Below are 18,329 nucleotides of genomic sequence, written 5' to 3'. Positions count from 1 at the left end.
TAAAATGTTTGTATACATATATTATTTAACAATAGTTCTACAGAACTTCACAACAAAGATCTTTCTAAGAACCTACCCACCATACGTGTCCTATTGGTCACAGGATAGCTATATGCAGAAAACTAAAATTTTCAGTGATACTGTTGTGATGCAGTCAACAAAATTATTTACATTACAGTGTGTAGTCTACATATATACTATCATCATAACAATTTTAACTTTCATTTATTTGTAATTCATGGCAGTTATTATAAAAAATACTTTTAAACTAATAAAGTACAAAAATACTATTACAAAACATTTTGGGAGCAATTATAATTGGAAGTTCCAAGAATCAAAACTATTGCAATTGTAACCTAAGTTTAAAGCACTCTTTTTGGAACACACAATTTGTTAAATTATTATTTTCTGAAGAAAAATCTAGATAGATATAAATAAATTCACAAGGAATTATGTTTTAATAAATCACTAAAACAGTGATGATGATGGCAGTGTGTGTGTTGACTGTACACTATATTAGCACCAAAGTTTCCAACCTACATCAATATTTGTTTATCCAAATATTACATTTACTGTTATTTTCCTTTAGAGCAATTATGCCTTTTATGCTGAATTCCATTCAAACATCAACATGTTTCACATCTAGCAAATATAATGAAACTTAAAAAATTGTGAAATTATTATTTAGCATTACAACAAATGAATGATTTTAAGATATTTAGTACCATAAAATAAGTACTAGGGAGCTGAGGAAAAGTTAATTTAGAAAACTTTGTCAGGCTAAGTAGTGCAAAAATAACATTCAGTGTCTCTTATATTTATATAAAACATCAAAGGCATTCTAATAAATATTCAACACAAATTATTTAAAATGTAAATGACATTTTGGCATTATAATAGAAGTGCAACATAAAAAAACAAAAAATTAATACAGTTTCTTGTATGAATGTTAAACTAGAACATAGAAACAAAAACCTATTAAACTAAATCATTCTAGCTTTGAAAGGTAGTGTAATGAAACATTACTGTTGCATTATTGTAATACAGTAGTGAGATTTAAAACATACATACACAAATTAAAAGGAATCATAAATTATACTTAAGTATACAACTAACAAGTTACAGAGTCAGAAGTATGCAAACTATCAATAAATAACTTAAAACTTAAATTTAACATCAGTGTTTAACTTTTAATTTTAAAAGTTAATAAGTCTAAATAAAACTATATAGTAAAGGTTTCGCCCCTCGCTAGTACAGCGATATGTCTACGGATTTACAACGCTAAAATGAGAGTTCGATTCCCCTCGGTGGGCTCAGCATATAGCCCGATGTGACTTTGTTGTAAGAAAACACACACATTGTACAAATTAACTAATTAAGTAACTTACCCAAATCGACCCAGGAGAAAACTTTGAGAAGTCATTCCTTAAGTTAATACGATTGTTGTTTGAAAAAAAAAAAACAACATATATGTGTATTGAAAAGCTAACTATGTTACATATAAGTTATAACAAACACTTTAAATTCATATTACTATTAGTAAATACAAAATAGCTTAAGAGAATGTCTAAAGTGCACTTTAACTGTAACTCAAGGTACATCCAGTCCTCAACCGGCCGATAATATCGCCACCTTTGAACGCAATTTTAGCGAAAATTCTTTATAAATATTAAAATCATATATTTTATTTTTGTCATTACAGTGACGGATTAGTAGGTAATATATTGAATATAAATACTGAAAAGAGTTAAAAGTAAACATAAATATAAAACACACATATTCGAATGATAATAAACCACATGTAAACACTTTTTAATGTTATCAGTCAGCCTGATCAGAGCTGGTGCTAACGAAAGCCTCTTCAGTACTGAATATAGCAGGTATAGTATGGTAAACATTTTGCTATACATTCTTCATTAATTTTGATCCTAAACTCTCAGAAATATATTAATTTTCTGAAAGTTATTGTTTGGATTGTCTGTCACGTTATAATAGTTCTGATAGTGCGAATATGTTCGGTGACGAGGCTCGAATCCACAATTCGCATAATACAAATCAAGCTTCCTAGCCACCAGGCCCTATATATGTTTGTAATGTAACATCGTGCTATTTTTAACACTTCACGGTCACAGACTAGGACAGCGATAAGTTTACAGACTTAAATTTGTTTGCTTGAAGTAAAGCACAAAGCTACACAATGGGTTAACTGTGCTCTGACCACCACGGGTATCGAAAACCGTTTTCTTGTTGCGTAATATCCACAGACATACCGCTAAGACACTGGAAGTCTTACAGACTTAAAATAAGAAAATCCAATTTTCAATTTCCCATGGGTTTACAGTGTGTTAAATACATATAATGACATATAACCTAAAATTCAGTACTGTGGCACAAAATGTAAAAAGTTTTAAACGACCTAAAAATGTGGCAATCTCGAAGTTGAATCTAATTAATGTCACTCCCCCCCCCGCTAATACAGCCACAACTCTAAGGATTTACAACACAAAAATTAGGAATTTGATTCTCCTCGGTGGACACTGTGGCTTTGTTACAAGAAAACATAAACACTAACTCACCATTATTTTATCGTTGGAAATTCGAAGGTCTATTGTGCAGAAAGATGAATGTAGTAATTTGCCACAGACGAATTAAAGGAAACAAAACAAATATGAAAATAATATACTGTTTGAAGCAGAGCCGCAATGTGCTATATGTTGTGTCCACTGCGGGGAACTGAAGCACGAATTTTAGCGTTGTAGGTCTGTAGACTAACTGCAAAGTTCGCAGATTCGAATCTCTGTAACGCCAAACATTCTCGCCCTTTCAATCGTGAGTACATTATAATGCTACGGTAAATCCCACTATTAGTTTGTAGAAAAGCAGCCCAAGAGGTGGCGATGTGTAGTTGCCTTTCCTCTAGTCTTACATTGGTAAATCAGGGACGGCTAACAAAGATAGCCCTCGTGTAGCTTTGCGCGAAATTAAAAACAAACCTATCCCTGAACTGAATGATCGAAATAATAACTTTGTGAAGAAAAAGAAATTAAAAACGGAGTGAAAAACTGTTTACTCTAATAATTTGTATTTTCAGAAGGAGACTGCGACCGTAATGATGATATAACAATCAAGATATTTTCAAAATATTTAAAATTGAGGATGCGGATATAAATGTAACTAGACATTAGAAAAAATATAGTAAATAATGAATGAGAGTTGAGTAATCCTAAACAGTTTAAATGTGCCAATAGTCAAAGCGAAGTATTTGGTGAATAGTTTTTTGTTTTGAATTAAAAGAACTCATAACATGAAAGTCGAAGTTTTGTTTACCGATATAATAAGTAATATGTTTTAAAAATGTATTTTAGTTTCATCACCTTTATTTATTTGTTATGTTATTTAGTTTCTTTGTTAGTTTCGTATTTCACTATTTAACAAAATTAGTAAGTTAGGTTGGGTTTATTGGTTACACTCTATGTTGAAACTTTTATAATTGAGGTCATTTAAAAATTACAAGTAAGCATGGCTGTGTAAATGTCATAGGGCCTCAGCATGGCCAGGTGGGTTAAGGCGTGCGTTTCGTAATCCGAGGGTCGCGGATTCGAATCCCCGTCACACCAAACATGCTCGCCCTTTCAGGCGTGAGACGTTATAATGTTATGGTCAATCCCACTATTCGTTGGTAAAAGAGTAGCTCAAGAGTTGGCGGTTGGTGATAATGACTAGCTGCCTTCCCTTTGATCTTACACTACTAAATTATGGACGGCTAGAGCAGATAGCCCTCGAGTAGCTTTGCGCGAAATTCAAAACAAACCAAACATACAACTAATTTGAAAGTGTCGTAGAGATGCAATATACACTACCAAAAGTTATTCTGTATCATTAACATGAAAATACCTAAAAGTGGATGTTTTGTTTATAACTACGCACAAAACTATACAATGGGTCATCTGTGTTGTATTCCGCTTGTGATTTAAATGGTCGATATTTATTATGACCCAAGGAATGTGCTTATGTTCTAAGCTCAAGACTTTTATCAAGTAACACATAAATATATCTACAACATAATTGGATGAGTAACTTTCTTCTCTAACGACCATCTAGTTCAGATGCAAGTCTATAAACCACTTGACCTTGAAATAACGGAATTAAACAAAGTTATCCTTCTTAATTACAGTACCTTTATATTTGAATTCTTCAATACGAGTTTGTTTTGGTATTTGTTGCTCAAATAGCTACACACCACGGATACTGAAACCCAATATTTAGAAGCCTTCAGTATATTTGGTCATGGAGATTTGAACCCACGACCCCCAATTTACGAGCTAAGCACCTTAACCACAAGACCTTTAAATTAAAGATTAATCTACATGTTTTACGTACTTGAATATTCAGTGAGCTTACTTTTAGGTTTTACAAGTGAAGAAATCTAATTTAGAACAATGTTTCACATCTTTTAACACCCATAAATTACAAGTTAATCAACTAAAAAAGAAAGAAAAGATGAGGAATGGATAAGATTACCATATTTATATGTAACCTTTAACAGTGGATCACAAAGTTATTTTTAAATAAAATTATGTTGTCCATGTAGTAAGTGGTAAGATTATTTACTAACTTTAACTCATAGCACTGTCACTTCTTGACCAATATGAGATCTAATTACAATTTGGACTTGGAAGGTTAAACTATGTCCAAGGTCTCATACATTAATTTACTCTAAACCCAACTAAAAGTTTCAATTTGAGGATAGACAGGTGGAGACCCTGGTGAGTAATAAAATCAAATCGAGTATACTCACGCAAAAATACAGCTAGTAAAAATGAGAAGGGGGGGAGGGAAGTATCCTAGATTAAGTTATTCTATTCCTGCCTAAAGGGATTTCAAATGTCGTGCCTGTTGAAGATACCCTCTTGTTTTTCTACAAAGATGTGACCATTCTGGAAGCTCATTTGGCTGTTAATGAGTCTGTGTTAATAAACAGTGTGAAGGAATAGACAATAGCCTTAACACCTAAAGAGTGTAAAAAATGTTTTATTCAGAGACTGTAACCACAGAACAATCCATTACAGTGAAAACACATATAGGTCACTTTAAAAGCCACTAAAAACTTTGTTTCTTGAGAATCTCTTTTTAAAACATTCAAGTATGTCTTATATATTATTAAAAAAAAAAAAAAAGAAGTCTTAATGAAATGATACAGTAAGTGAGTATCATCTGTGGGCATGGAAACAATACAAACAGCTAATTTTGGCAGTGATGTAGTGGTAAAGCATGCAATAACAAAAGTATACAGATAAAAATTTTTACACTTAAAATAAAAATTCCACAGTTATGGTTAGTGCCCATAATTTTTACAGCAACACATTAAATATTAACACTAACATTTCTGTGATAGCTATACTTAGACGGAAGCTTTTTAGTGTCGTTTTACGAAGGAACAGTAGTAACAAACGATTAGTCACATTCTCAGTGATATCAGTTTGTGTTGTTTTTTTACACAAATTGATGGTAGTTCTGTGTTGTTACTTGCTTACAAGTCTTATAAGTTTGTACTCTTTGTAATTTGTAATAATTACAAAATAATTTCATAGAAAACATTTAATTGCATTTAGATAGAATCCACTTATGTACCTGTAGTTTTGAAAGATGTTATTAAAAAAAAATGCCTTGATGATTTTGGAATTGCCAGATGAGGAATGGTTAAGATAACAACAGAGCCAAAGTACTTACATAAATATATATATATATATACACACACACACACATTTTTTTTTCTTCAACTTTGCTTTTTCAGATAGTTGAGACAATAAGTATGAAAGAGATTTCACACAAAATACTTTGAGTTCTTCGTTCTAAATGATGTACAAAATTAAATGAAAACCCAGCAAACAACACGCTTGTTATCCGTCACATTTTAAGGATAACACGAAACAGTAAGAATACAGAGCACTAAGTGTTGTTTTCATCTTTTAAGCTGGTAATGTGAGAACATATTTTCAAGGCTGGACCAAGTTTCATGCTCATTGCTGACATGAGATGATCCTCTTTCAACAACATCAGAGCCTGACCATCGATCTCTTGAGAACGGAACTCCTCGGCATAGTCTGAACATCCTGGAAGTCCATTAACAAAGTCAAACACCTCCTGAACCTACGATTGAAAACAACAAACAAACTGTAACTACAAGCTTCATAAACTGATGCTTAACTTTCAAAGAACTAACATTTTAATCCTAAAATACTTAGTACAAACACCTGTTTCTAACTGTTCTGTACTTAACACTTTATTCAACTACGTAGTTCCATAATGCCTTAAGACGTTTAAAGGATCGTCTGAACTTTTCTGTACAAAAAAAAACTTTACTGTTTCTTTTATTACTAATACTTAATTATTGTTTTTGACATTTTGGCCTCATTAAAATTCTATACTAAATCAAGAGAAAATATTTACAATTACACTAATATATTTTTATATATAAACACTACAATTAACACTAGTTAAAAATAAGATACTTTTGAATGCATTTTCTAATAAACTGTGATAAAAAATAACAATTCCAACAATAAGACATTTCTCAACGTATCCTACTGTTGACCAAGACAAACAATAATTAACACTTCCAAAAGTAAAATGTCCTTTCTGCTTGTTTGATTTTGTTTGGTTTGTTTTGGAATTTTGCACAAAGCTACTCGAGGGTTATCTGTGCTAGCCATCCCTAATTTAGCAGTGTAAGACTAGAGGGAAGGCAGCTAGTCATCACCACCCACCGCCAACTCTTGGGCTACTCTTTTATCAACAAATATTGGGATTGACCGTCACATTATAATGCCCCCACGGCTGGGAGGGAAAGCATGTTTGGCGCTACCGGAATGCGAACCCAGTGACCCTCAGATTACGAGTTGCATGCCTTAACACGCTTGGCCATGCCGGGCCATCTGCTTGTTTGAGCTTTCACTTTAGATGAAGAGATGGCACACCTGCCTTGTTAACAAAAACATTCAGGTTCAAATCCTGACACCTGAAACCACAAATTCCTTTACAGAATTTATTTAAAGACAGTAATTGAAATTTAGAGATGGAAAAGAACAAAAAACAATAATGGTAATTACTGATCAAAATAATTAAAACTAGTTAGTGACTTATTACTTATTAAACTATCATCAGCCAACCATCACAGAGTGGTCAAGTAGATTAAACCTCTATTTAAACAGTTTTATTGTAATTTTATGTTTAAATTCAACTGAAAGTTTCAAACTGAATTTGCAAACTAATGTTTCCTCAAATGTTGAAAATTAAAATCTGACTTTTCATTCGATATATTCTCAAGAGATAGTTAAACTGATGACCATCTTTGAAATACAAACAAATTCTCAATAACAAACAACAGCTTCTAGGATTATATAAATGCTGTTGACCTCCTAATTAGGATAATCATTACCGTCCATTTTAATGGATTTTTGTTTCCAAATGGTGCATTGTATGGCAGGTCAACTTCCATCTCTTCTCGATGACTGGATGGTGTAGTGGGAGACATCGAACTCTCGGGTCCAGAAGGTGTATCGGTAGTCTCCTCACCTTCATTCTCTTCTGTTCCTTGTTCAGCTTTTCCAGAACCCTCACTTTCTGCTTCCATTTCAATTACTGGGTGATCAGTACTGTTCAATTCTTGATTCTGTTGCTGGGATAAAATGGTATTATCTGCATGTTTATAAAGTTAAACATAATATATTTGAATGAAATGTGATAAATGACAATATACAAAAACTGAACCATTTCAGTAATTATGATTTAGCTCGTGAACATTTTGTGAAAGAAACATGCACAAACTTGTTTAAAATATTGATCAAAATTTTAGTTCCAACTGAAAATTTAAAGAAGATTTTTCAGAGAAGAGTATCTGTTGAATGTTTTAAGTGCTTCAGTAAAAAAAAGATACAAAATGATCATAATGAAACTACAGATAGATTTTGAAAGAAATTTTGTTGGCATACAAAAGAACATTGACACCAAGATAAAATGGAATAGTAGATGCAATTATCAACTAGTCACACTTCTCTCTGTATTTGCTCCAGAATTTCATCCTCTAAAAGAATTAAATATGAAATATTAGAAACTGTCTGGTATAGATGTGTTACCACTACTGCTGTGCCTCATGTACCTACAAGGCCTTCTAGGAGTGCTCCAGCTACACAACTACTTCATCAAGTTATGAAGTATAGCAGGCCAGTTTAAAAACCTCGTTTTAAAAACTAATAGACTATATATAAAGGAATGATGCCATTAGATAAATATAAGATAGAGTTTGAAATAATTTCCAAAGTGAATGGATCAAATAGTGAAAACCAAGCTTTTCAACTTCCAGAATCAGCTTCAGCAACATTATGCTACCTTCCATCAGTCCACTGATCACTGACATCATCTGCAGCGATCATCTATCAAAGTATCAAAGTATGTTGGTGAGACAACGGTCAAGCTTTGGAGAAGACTTTGCCTGACTTAAGTCAATTTGCTCAAGGGTCTCAAATTCTTGTTGAAATCACTTTAATGAATCTCCAGGAATGGACCCATAGATGAATTCTCTCAACCCTCAACATTAAAAGAATTCTCCCACTGACAAGATTCCACGATATAGAATCACAATGCCTTTTAAATTGATAGTTCAACTATAGCATATTGTTATAACATATATTATTAATTTAGACATTTCTTAAAATTTGCATTATTGTTTAGCCACAATGAAGGTTAATGTAACATGATGGGCATGGCCTTAATGTCTAAGACTTTCTCTAAAGTTTAATGAACAATCTGAACCATATATAAAAAGAGCCTTAGGCTAATGTGTTCACAAGCCTATTGGTAATAATTGAGTTAATAAGTTTGTCAGTTAATCTGTTGATGATTTTGTCTGTTACTGTCAGCCAGTTAGTATGTTTAGTGCTATGATTACTAAGTTTGTGACAAAAATACAGAAACCTGAAGAACATTTAATTGATGCAGTTTATTCATGAAGCTTGGTTTACTGGTGAATGATGGTTAATCTAACAGTAAAATTTGAATTTGGAAAAATAAAATGTTCTGTTATTATTATTAACTGAAATGAAGTTTCCATTATTATTTCTACCAGATAATTCAAAAGTATCCACTCACCAAAATTATTGCAACAATATATTCATAACCAGACTCAAGAGTAAAAAAAAAAAAATCACAACTTTCAGTTTTTGTTACGTATGATAGAGGCAGTTACTAGACTTACCCATTCAGCTATGTTGTACGACAATCGTCCACTTTGAGATTTTCTCCATCCCTTCCTTGCTTTGTAACCAATCTTCTTCTTTATTACTTTACCTAACAGAAGAAAGACAATTTCATTACAAGAACTTACACAAAAATCAACATAATAAATTCTTTATATTTCGCACAAACTGACCCAAGGACTATCTGTACTCATTGACCCTAATTAATCAGCAAAAGACCAAAGAAAAAAAAATGCTAGTCATCACCACCCACTGTCGACATTTGAGCTACTCCTTCACCAATGAATAGTGGGATTGACTGTAACATATAACACACTCAAGGATAAAAGGGCGAGCATATTTGGTGTGACAGAGATTTGAACCTGTGTCCCTCATATTACTAGCCAAACACCCTAACTACCTGGCCATATTGGGCCAACATAATAAATAACAGTTACAAATATCATATATAACTGAAAGAGAGACTGGTGTTTGTCGGTCAGAAAAAAGATCGCAGCTGAACCACAGTACTTTTTGCTGTGAAGAGCTATTATTATTGAAATTACATTCAAACACCTCGGTAACATCTATCTCATGCACACAAACCATCAATATTGTAATTTAAACAGAGGACAAACAAAAAAATTGTATTTCAAATTAAACATATTCAAGTTTTCTATTTTGGAACAAAATCAACAAACTAAAACTTTAATAGGAGAACTAAAGTAACCCCAAACTTTCTATGGATGTTAGAAGAAAAAAAACAAAACGTCAATATACTAGAACTTAAATTTAAGAATTTCTTTCAAGTTTATCAGAATTTCTCTGTATGGAACAAAACATATAAATCAAAATTTTCCTTTGAAGTTAGTGTTATTTTGAAAAATGTATTAATACTATCATCATCAACCTACCTGTGACAGTCACAGGCTGTTGGTCAGGTGATGGAAAGAGAGATAGCCGTTTAGAACAACCTACATTGTAACGCTTGGCGCAAGATGTAGAACAAAATCTTTTCGACCTTTTAAACTTGGACTTCGGTCCTAGTTTACCACAAAACTCACATTTGGCTATTTCACCAGACCCCTTGAGTGATTTATCTTTGTTGTCCAGTAACACAACTACAAAGGAAAATACACAGAAAATAGTCCTACATTATCAAATAAATATTCAATTAATTTAATTTTAATGGGTTTGTATGTTAACACAAACCTTAAAAGCTAACAACTTATTAATGTGCCTGTGGGTCTTGAGGACTTGAAATGAACAAGAAATATCGCATACAATTACACAGTCATTAGTTTGCTGATTGTTACAAGATGATATAAATGAGAACTGTTGCTTTTAAACTATTTTACAACAAAAATGTTTGTTTTATAGTCACACTGTACCACCTCAACATCACTGTTTTCATGTATCAAATAAACAGCCTAACTAGTAGTGTTGTAATTACTATTCATAAAGAAGAAAGCGGTAGTGTTCCAATATTAATAAAATGCCTCATTTAAAAAAGTTCATACATAGATTTATCCATATAGTTCTAATCTTCGTTAGTCAGAAAGGAATAGATACGTGTTAAAATCCTAAGTGGATCACCACAAGGAGCATAAGCTTGTTTATAACACATTTACATAAGCAGAAACAATAAACGACGACAAACAGAAATTTTAGTCCAGCTTATAACGAGCGATTTGTTTTTAAATGAGAAATAAATGGAGTTTGTCAAATTTATGCTTAACTGTACGCAAACGTTTGCTTTTTAAGAGTACAATCCAACAAAAAAAACTAACTGTAAATCTGTGAAGGGAAGAATGTTACTAAATTATGATAAAACACTGAAAGATGGCACTGAAATGTTCAGGATTACAACTGAAGGTTATCAACTGGAAGGTTATCTGTGTTTTTGTAAAAAATAATGTAAAATTATTAGAATAGTTAAACGTAATGAAGTGAAAAGGGAAAAGGCACAACAAGAAACTAGGTGTTTTTGGAATTAAATATTTTTATTGTTCTGAAACAATTTAAAATTTTCTATAAACACTTAGAAACCTTGTTTTTTATATTTTTAACAAATACAGAATTTTAGCTCCACTAGGGTCCTATTAATGACTTAATCAGTTTCTGGATTTTTCAACGAATTAACTATCTAAAAGTGGGATCAGTCATTTTGGGCAACATCATAACCACCATGTAACCATAAAACTATACATACTATAACTCTTAACCAGCTATTAAACTGCACCTTTGTGAAATCTAGCAAACTTTAAAGAAAAATATTCCAAGTCTATTGTATGGGAAAAAAAGCAATTTTTTTTTTATTATGGAGTATGTTTACTCAATATTTGCCACTTAATTTATAATATATTTAGTGATTCAGTGAGAGAAAAGTGATTTTTATTCTAAGAATAAACAGTTTTATATTTTATTTACATAACTTCCAGGACCTCCTAACTGATATCAAGAGGATTTTTTCAACAAAACTTTACATCTTCTGTTACTTAACCTTAAATGTAGGGTAAAACAAAAAAGTTAAAAATATGAAATAAGATTAAATTATACTTTTTTTTATATCCTAGAATGACTGTATATTGTAACAGACAATTATATGCTAGCTATTCTTACAGCCAAAGCTAAGAGTCTCTTTAAATTTGGGTTTATTTAGTTTATTGTTTTCAAGCTACATTTAGACAGTGTTAGGCTCTACCAAAAGCTATTTATCACAGCAAGACATCTTTGTATAAACAATCAATCAACTTATAAGTACTCAGTGACTGAATTTCAATCATACAACATAGTGAGCATGTGCTAAGAAATTAAGCATTACAAGAACTGATTTTCATTTAATGTTTTTGCAATTAATTTTTATTAATCAAAATAACAAGTTTCTAATTTTTAAACCTTACTTACTTTTATAAAAATAAATGAAAAATACACACAAAAAACATGAAATATAAGATTTCATCTGGAGTTCAGGCTTTTAACACTTCTGTTAATGATGAAATGCAGTAGGCCTACTTTTTTTTGTAACTGTGTAGGTCACCCAAAAATATTATTAAATTTTTATGGTGACAAGTAACCCTCTTGAAGTAAAAATGTGCTCTCAGGAAGGTTGATATGGGTGTTAAAACTTTAATTAAAATAGTTTTGATATCCATACCAGCCATCTTAATGATACATTATCAATTTTTATTTCAAATCTGTATTTTCAAAAAGAAAATACTCCACACACAAAAATAGAATGTCCTAAAATTACTATAATTTAAGTGTTTTTCTATCTAAGCTTAAATAGGTTAACCAAACTCCATTAGCTGGTCAAACCAGACACTGCAGAGGTGAACAACAAAACTGAGGCTAAGTTTTTTTCCTAATCTTGTAAAGCAGTATCTACCATTATCATTGGTTACAAATAATACAACAGCAAACGCTAGAGGGAATGATCAACATTAAAAAAAAAAAAAAAAGAGATCGGAGGGGGGGCACGGTATGTTTATATCTCAGTAAAGCAAGAAGTTTGAAAGCTATATGGTTACATTATGGCTGTGTAATATCTACAGTATAAGTGTATAATTGGTGCCAAACTCAGAAGATTGTGTTACAACTGAAAACAAATCTAAAATGGACAATTCAGAGTGAAGAAGTGTGGTATACAAACACAAAGAATGAAAACTCATTTAAAAACATTTCCTTTCGAAATTAATATATTACAACTTACATAATAGTAACAATTTGATTATGAAACACGTTTTGATGCCAATTTATTGACATATATTTACAATTAAGTTGTTTAATTAAAATTTGAACATAACTCTGTCAAAGAGTTGAAACATATGTGCTTTAATCCACCCCAGCCAAGGAGATTAATCGACTGGTAAAGGTTTATTAAATAAAATCCCTGGGAAGTTTTTTTAGCAGAAGAACTGAGAATAAACATGTTCTAATAAGAGTGCAAACTTCATTGTAATACACAGTCCGTTTCAATGCACAACTTACCTTTAGTACTAGTTGTAACTTCAGGCTTAGGTTGCTTTTCAGTCTGAAGTGGTTTCGAATTTGTCGTGTCTGTCAGCAAAGATGATCTGCTAATCTTAAAAACAAAATGCACAAAATTAATAATAGTTCAAATATGAAGAACACTACTGAATGACACACATAAAACAGTTATTTAACAAGAGCAATCACAGAGATTCCATAACCATACCCTGTTTATATTGAATAACATAAAATTCCACCTTTAAAAACTCAGACAATCCTCAGATCCAGAACAACCAATAATCTGGATATTTGTTTTGATAGCGTGATGAGGTGTTTCAACCTTAATGTGCCCATGAAATTTGGTACAAATATAATAATCCTTTACAGATTTATTAACCACAAACCATGAAAATGCCCCATTTCTTCACTGTAAAAGGTACTTCAAAGTTACCCAGGATCCAGATCCAGATTTGTATCTGGACCAAATATGGGGAGAACTGACTTCTTATCTCGTGTAGAATTTTCACGTACATAAATCTATAAGGTTTCAAGATACATATGCAGAAAGACACACACACGCACACACACAGATCCAACTGCAATACCCTCATGTAAAACAGAAATATTTTTACAATGTATTTATTTTAGATGTTTCAACAATTTTTCAAAATCCTAGTACTTTCCGATTCTCTTATACTGGCAGCTGTCAAAGACAGTATATCATATTCAGAAAATTTAAGTTACTTACTGGGAACGGATCTGGTCCTTCCTGAATAACATACCCTTCAATTACATGAGTTAAAACATGAGGTTTTACTATTGCCTTTTGAAGTTGCTTTTCTTTTATAGGTTCTGGAGGTGGAGGTGGTGGTTCCTGGATCTTAACAGCTTCTTCTTTCTTTTCTGGGGGTGGGGTTTCATGATTTCCATTAGTTACAGGTACTGGCAATGGCACTGCTGTTTCTTGTTTGGTATCCATTTTGGTTTCTTCTTTTTTTTCCTTAGTTGGTGTAACAGACATACTTGTTGCTGTTGATACAGTGTTAGTGGCTGTAGTGGCAGTCTTGGGGGCAGTTGTTATGGGCACAACGGATATATGGTTTGGCCTGACTTGTGCTGCTTGTTGTTTAGTTTCTGTTGCCGTTGACTTATTCTGTGTACTTGCAGGAGTTCGTACTTCAGAGGTTGGCTTGGTCTGATTTGCCGCATCAGCCTTCTGGTGCTGTGTGGGCTGTGTCTGTGTTTGTGTATTAGCCGTCTGAGTGGGCACAGGAGTATGAGTTACAGATCCACCAGTAGAAGGCTGACGATTAACCTGGGTTCGTGGACGTTGCTTCACCTGGAAAAAAAAAGGGTAACCTTAGATTATAAATTTTAGTTTGGGAACAAAATTAAAACATACATTTTAACAACTGTACTTGTATGTTATCAATCAGAGAGCAGGTAACATTCACACCACTACAAAGTAAATAATCTATAATGAGATTTTCAACAAATAAAACTATGAAAGACAGTTTGCAGTGAAAATCTTTTTAAGTGTTTATTAAAAAAAACTTGTTACAATTTCTAGTTAAGATTAACCATAAACCCACTTGAGGGCGCTGAAGTGGACCATGTGAGTGTGATGCTACTGAGGTGGAGACAGCAGTTTGGGTAGCGACTGAGATGGCTGGACGGACCTGTAAGGAGAGGAACAGTGGTGTTCACCTACTTTCAAACAATCCATCCAGTTGATTCTTTTACAAGAAGAAAGCTAACTGAAAAATCATGTATTCCATCCAATTTCTAGAATTAACGATACAACCAGCAGTAAGCAAAAGTGAAAAACTTTTACAAGAAATCCTCATATAAGAGCACAGATTATCAAAATATAGCAATACTTCAAATATCTTGCAGTGAGGTTGGTCAAATTGACTGACCATTTTGTATTTGCTATATTTTCCCTACTATACCTGTCTTTACAGAATTTGGCAGGCTTAGGTAAATGTTACAAGTCTTTTGTACATAGAAAATCAGATTTTTTATGAACTATTTTTACTAAAGATTTGTCCTTCAATACATTTAGCATTTCTATATACTCATCCAAATACTAAGTGATTTCTACATTATAATTAAAAATATTTTCTTTGCCTCAAAATCTTAAACATTATTTGTGTAATCACTAAACCCTACTACATACATTTCAGTAATACTTTATATTTTATGTTATTTTCTTTATACAAGGCTGGTCAATTTGACTGAGCTCGTAACCAACAAAAAATAAATTCAAACCACCCTTTTATGCTTCTTGAATGAATTCAAATTGTAAAATGAAACTACAGTTGTTTATACTAAATAACTTTACATTCATAAGGGTATACATCTATTTATACTTTAATGTTTTTACTTCATTGCTTTTGAACCCTGACAAATTACTATTTGCACTATTATAACTTCTAAACCACTTGACCGTAGTGCAGCTCATATTATGATATTGAAGTGTATTAGACATAAGCAGCTCACATGTGTACCTTGTGAATATTATTATACTAGCGTAAAACAACCACACTCTGCTCAAGATTCTTAGATCTCCTGATGAATCACAGGGACCTGAATGTACCAATCTTGTATATCCATTATCTTAATTACTTCTGTAGCTACCACAATTCTTTAATTGTTTTGTCTGTTGCCATTTTCTGAGCTTAATTTGACCGTTTTTAAAACAAACAGTTTCAGTTTAGCTTCTCAGATTCTTATTTTCCTATTTTTGTTTCTATTTTGATTCTTTTTATTCTCTGACTTCTCTGATTTATATTTTTCTTCCAGCTTTTTGTGTTTGAAAATAGTATTTGGCAGAAAACATCCACGTACTGTTCATTCAGTAAAAGAGATTTTGAAAAAAAACAACACTTTTGTATAGAACTTCAAGAAACAGAATTATGGAGCCTGAGGCCTAAAAGGCAAAACTACAGAGCAAAAAAATTTGACAAAAGTTTTTTTAGCCTAACCTAAAAAAAATAATACTGGGTGCACACACTCAGAATCCCCTTAGTATGTATGAAAAGTTTTGGGTCTCTAGGTTTTTCTCTCTTGGGAGCTATGGTGGTCACACACACACACACAAGACTTTTTTTTTATCACAATTTAACCTATACTAACATACAGGTTTCTATTTTTACATTTCAGTTACTTTACTTATAATAACAAATACAGAATAAACATGAAAAACAAGGGAAAAAAGTACTTACCAGGGTTTTTACCCTACATTTTATACTCATGGTAGTACTAAACTAAGTAACTTATTATATAATGCTTCAAAGAACACAAAACGTTCAAAAAACAGACATTCCATAACTAACACAATTTTTCTGTTGTTTTTTTAACAGTGCAACAAAAGCCATTGAAACTTTATTTAAGCTTGTCAGTGTGTTTCCAGTGGAAATCTAGCTTGAACTGAAAGCAAAACAGACAATTCTCTTTAAAGGAAACAATGCAATATAATTTATCCTTTGATACATCAAACCTTAGTGTTTTCTATTGGTTATAAATAACACAGTACTAAATGTCAGAGAAAACTATCAATTTTGAAAAGAGAGGAAATGACCAGTGGTCATGGAAAGAGGGGTCTTGTTGTCTATTTCATGGTTCACATTTTTTTGTAATTAAGCAAACAGTTACACAATGGGCTATCTGTGCTTTGCTCACCAAGGGTATCGAAACCCAATTTTTAGTGTTGTAAGTGTGCAGACATACCACAGTGTCTCTGGGAAGCCTATTTCATGGTTCTGTAACACATAAGATTAAAAGCTATGAAACTTATGCTTTGCCTAAGCAATTACAGTATTATAAAAATGACTTACATTAAATCCTGTTTTTATTGGAGGAGAGATAAATAAAGTGAGAAGAGAGGATACATAGAGAGCAAATGACACAATTCTTACACTAAAGGAAATCCTAGAATGTATTTTTAATATTGCCTTACAAAAATAGTAAATTAAAACTTAAATATTATTAAAATATGGATTATTAGTTACATTTTATGCTACACTTAAAAAGTAAAAGTAATTTTATTACATTTTGAATGTAGCTCCTGAAACCATGTGATATGCACAGAACAAGAAAGAAGTTTGTGGAGAGAGAGTCAACGCTATAAAACAAAAACTGTACGATATTTCAAAATTAAAGAGAAAACTATGCAAGTCAAAACACAAACTTGTAACTATTTTTTTGAAAATGTGTACAATCAACAAGCCACAAAAAAGTTCCAAATGGTGTAGGAATTCAGTCAAGACTAGTTATAAGTGTTTTCTTTTATACTAAACTTGACATGGTAAATTCTTGTTAAAAGGAAACAAACAATTAAAGGTGCATTCTCATTTATCTTTTGTAAAAAACACCTACTTGTTTCTGTTTAGGTATGTGATTACTAGTAGCAGAAATAGGTCCTGGTGTGGCAGCAGCTGCCACTGGCACTGCCTGGATGGTACCTGGTGCAGCTGGGGAAGACTGAATAAACATGTCTGACTGTTGACTGCGAATAAAGATGGGATTCTGAGCAAGCAAAGCTGGTGACTGTAAGCCACCAGGGGTAGCCCACGTAATTCCTTGTCCAAGAGGAGCTCCAAGAGCTTGGAATGATCCTAGAAATTAATAGCAAGTATAAGGGTGCAGTTTGGAAGGGGTGTGTTACCAAACCTTAAAAGAGTACAAAATAATGTATATTAGCCTTAAGAATATTGTTTAGTCCTCACACTTAACTTTGAGCAACAATTTCAAAAACACATAGGAATTTTTATATATCTAATAAAAACCTTTCTTATGCTTCCATTTATTTGCATACACAAAAACCAAAACACTCATTCTTCCTTAAAAGAGGTTTTAGTAGAATTGTCACTTATAAACCAATGTATAGAAAACAGTATAGGTTATACTCAAATTGTCACTTATAAATCAATGTACAAAGAACTGTACTGGTTATCAATGTACAAAGAGCTGTACAGGCTATAGTAGAAATGTCACTTATAAGCCAATGTAGGGAGAACAATATATTATGTTTATTTACAGTTGTGATCTTTGTTTGGAAAAAGGTGGTTAAAAAGTAACCAGGAGAGACATCAACCATATGAACTTACTAATGAAACCCAG

General features: G+C 32.2%; 2 protein-coding genes across 27 annotated transcripts in view; both read right to left on the bottom strand.

Moving 5' to 3' along the window:
- Positions 1 to 1,636, bottom strand: part of Opa1 (Opa1 mitochondrial dynamin like GTPase) — a 71,090-nt gene extending 69,454 nt beyond the window's left edge. The window contains exon 1 of the mRNA XM_076509074.1: positions 1,389 to 1,636. Coding sequence (XP_076365189.1) covers positions 1,389 to 1,423 — 35 coding nt within the window. The 5' untranslated portion in view covers positions 1,424 to 1,636. The remainder of the gene's footprint in view (positions 1 to 1,388) is intronic.
- Positions 1,637 to 5,015: 3,379 nt separating this feature from the next.
- LOC143254232 (uncharacterized) overlaps positions 5,016 to 18,329 on the bottom strand; it is a 142,727-nt gene continuing 129,413 nt past the window's right edge. For 16 of the 26 annotated variants that reach the window (XM_076509047.1, XM_076509055.1, XM_076509063.1 and 13 more), the window contains 8 exons: positions 17,586 to 17,824; positions 14,798 to 14,884; positions 13,954 to 14,544; positions 13,224 to 13,317; positions 10,148 to 10,354; positions 9,254 to 9,345; positions 7,439 to 7,678; positions 5,016 to 6,150 (listed from right to left, as the gene is read on the bottom strand). In XM_076509047.1, coding sequence (XP_076365162.1) covers positions 5,950 to 6,150; positions 7,439 to 7,678; positions 9,254 to 9,345; positions 10,148 to 10,354; positions 13,224 to 13,317; positions 13,954 to 14,544; positions 14,798 to 14,884; positions 17,586 to 17,824 — 1,751 coding nt within the window. In that variant the 3' untranslated portion in view covers positions 5,016 to 5,949. The remainder of the gene's footprint in view (positions 6,151 to 7,438; positions 7,679 to 9,253; positions 9,346 to 10,147; positions 10,355 to 13,223; positions 13,318 to 13,953; positions 14,545 to 14,797; positions 14,885 to 17,585; positions 17,825 to 18,329) is intronic. The other 10 variants (XM_076509058.1, XM_076509066.1, XM_076509072.1 and 7 more) reach the window with 3 other exon arrangements.

The sequence above is a fragment of the Tachypleus tridentatus genome, chromosome 6 (genome assembly GCF_004210375.1).
Source record: "Tachypleus tridentatus isolate NWPU-2018 chromosome 6, ASM421037v1, whole genome shotgun sequence".
Classification (NCBI taxonomy): domain Eukaryota; kingdom Metazoa; phylum Arthropoda; class Merostomata; order Xiphosura; family Limulidae; genus Tachypleus; species Tachypleus tridentatus.
Note: the sequence above shows the minus strand (reverse complement) of the source record. Positions and strands in the feature narration are given on the sequence as shown.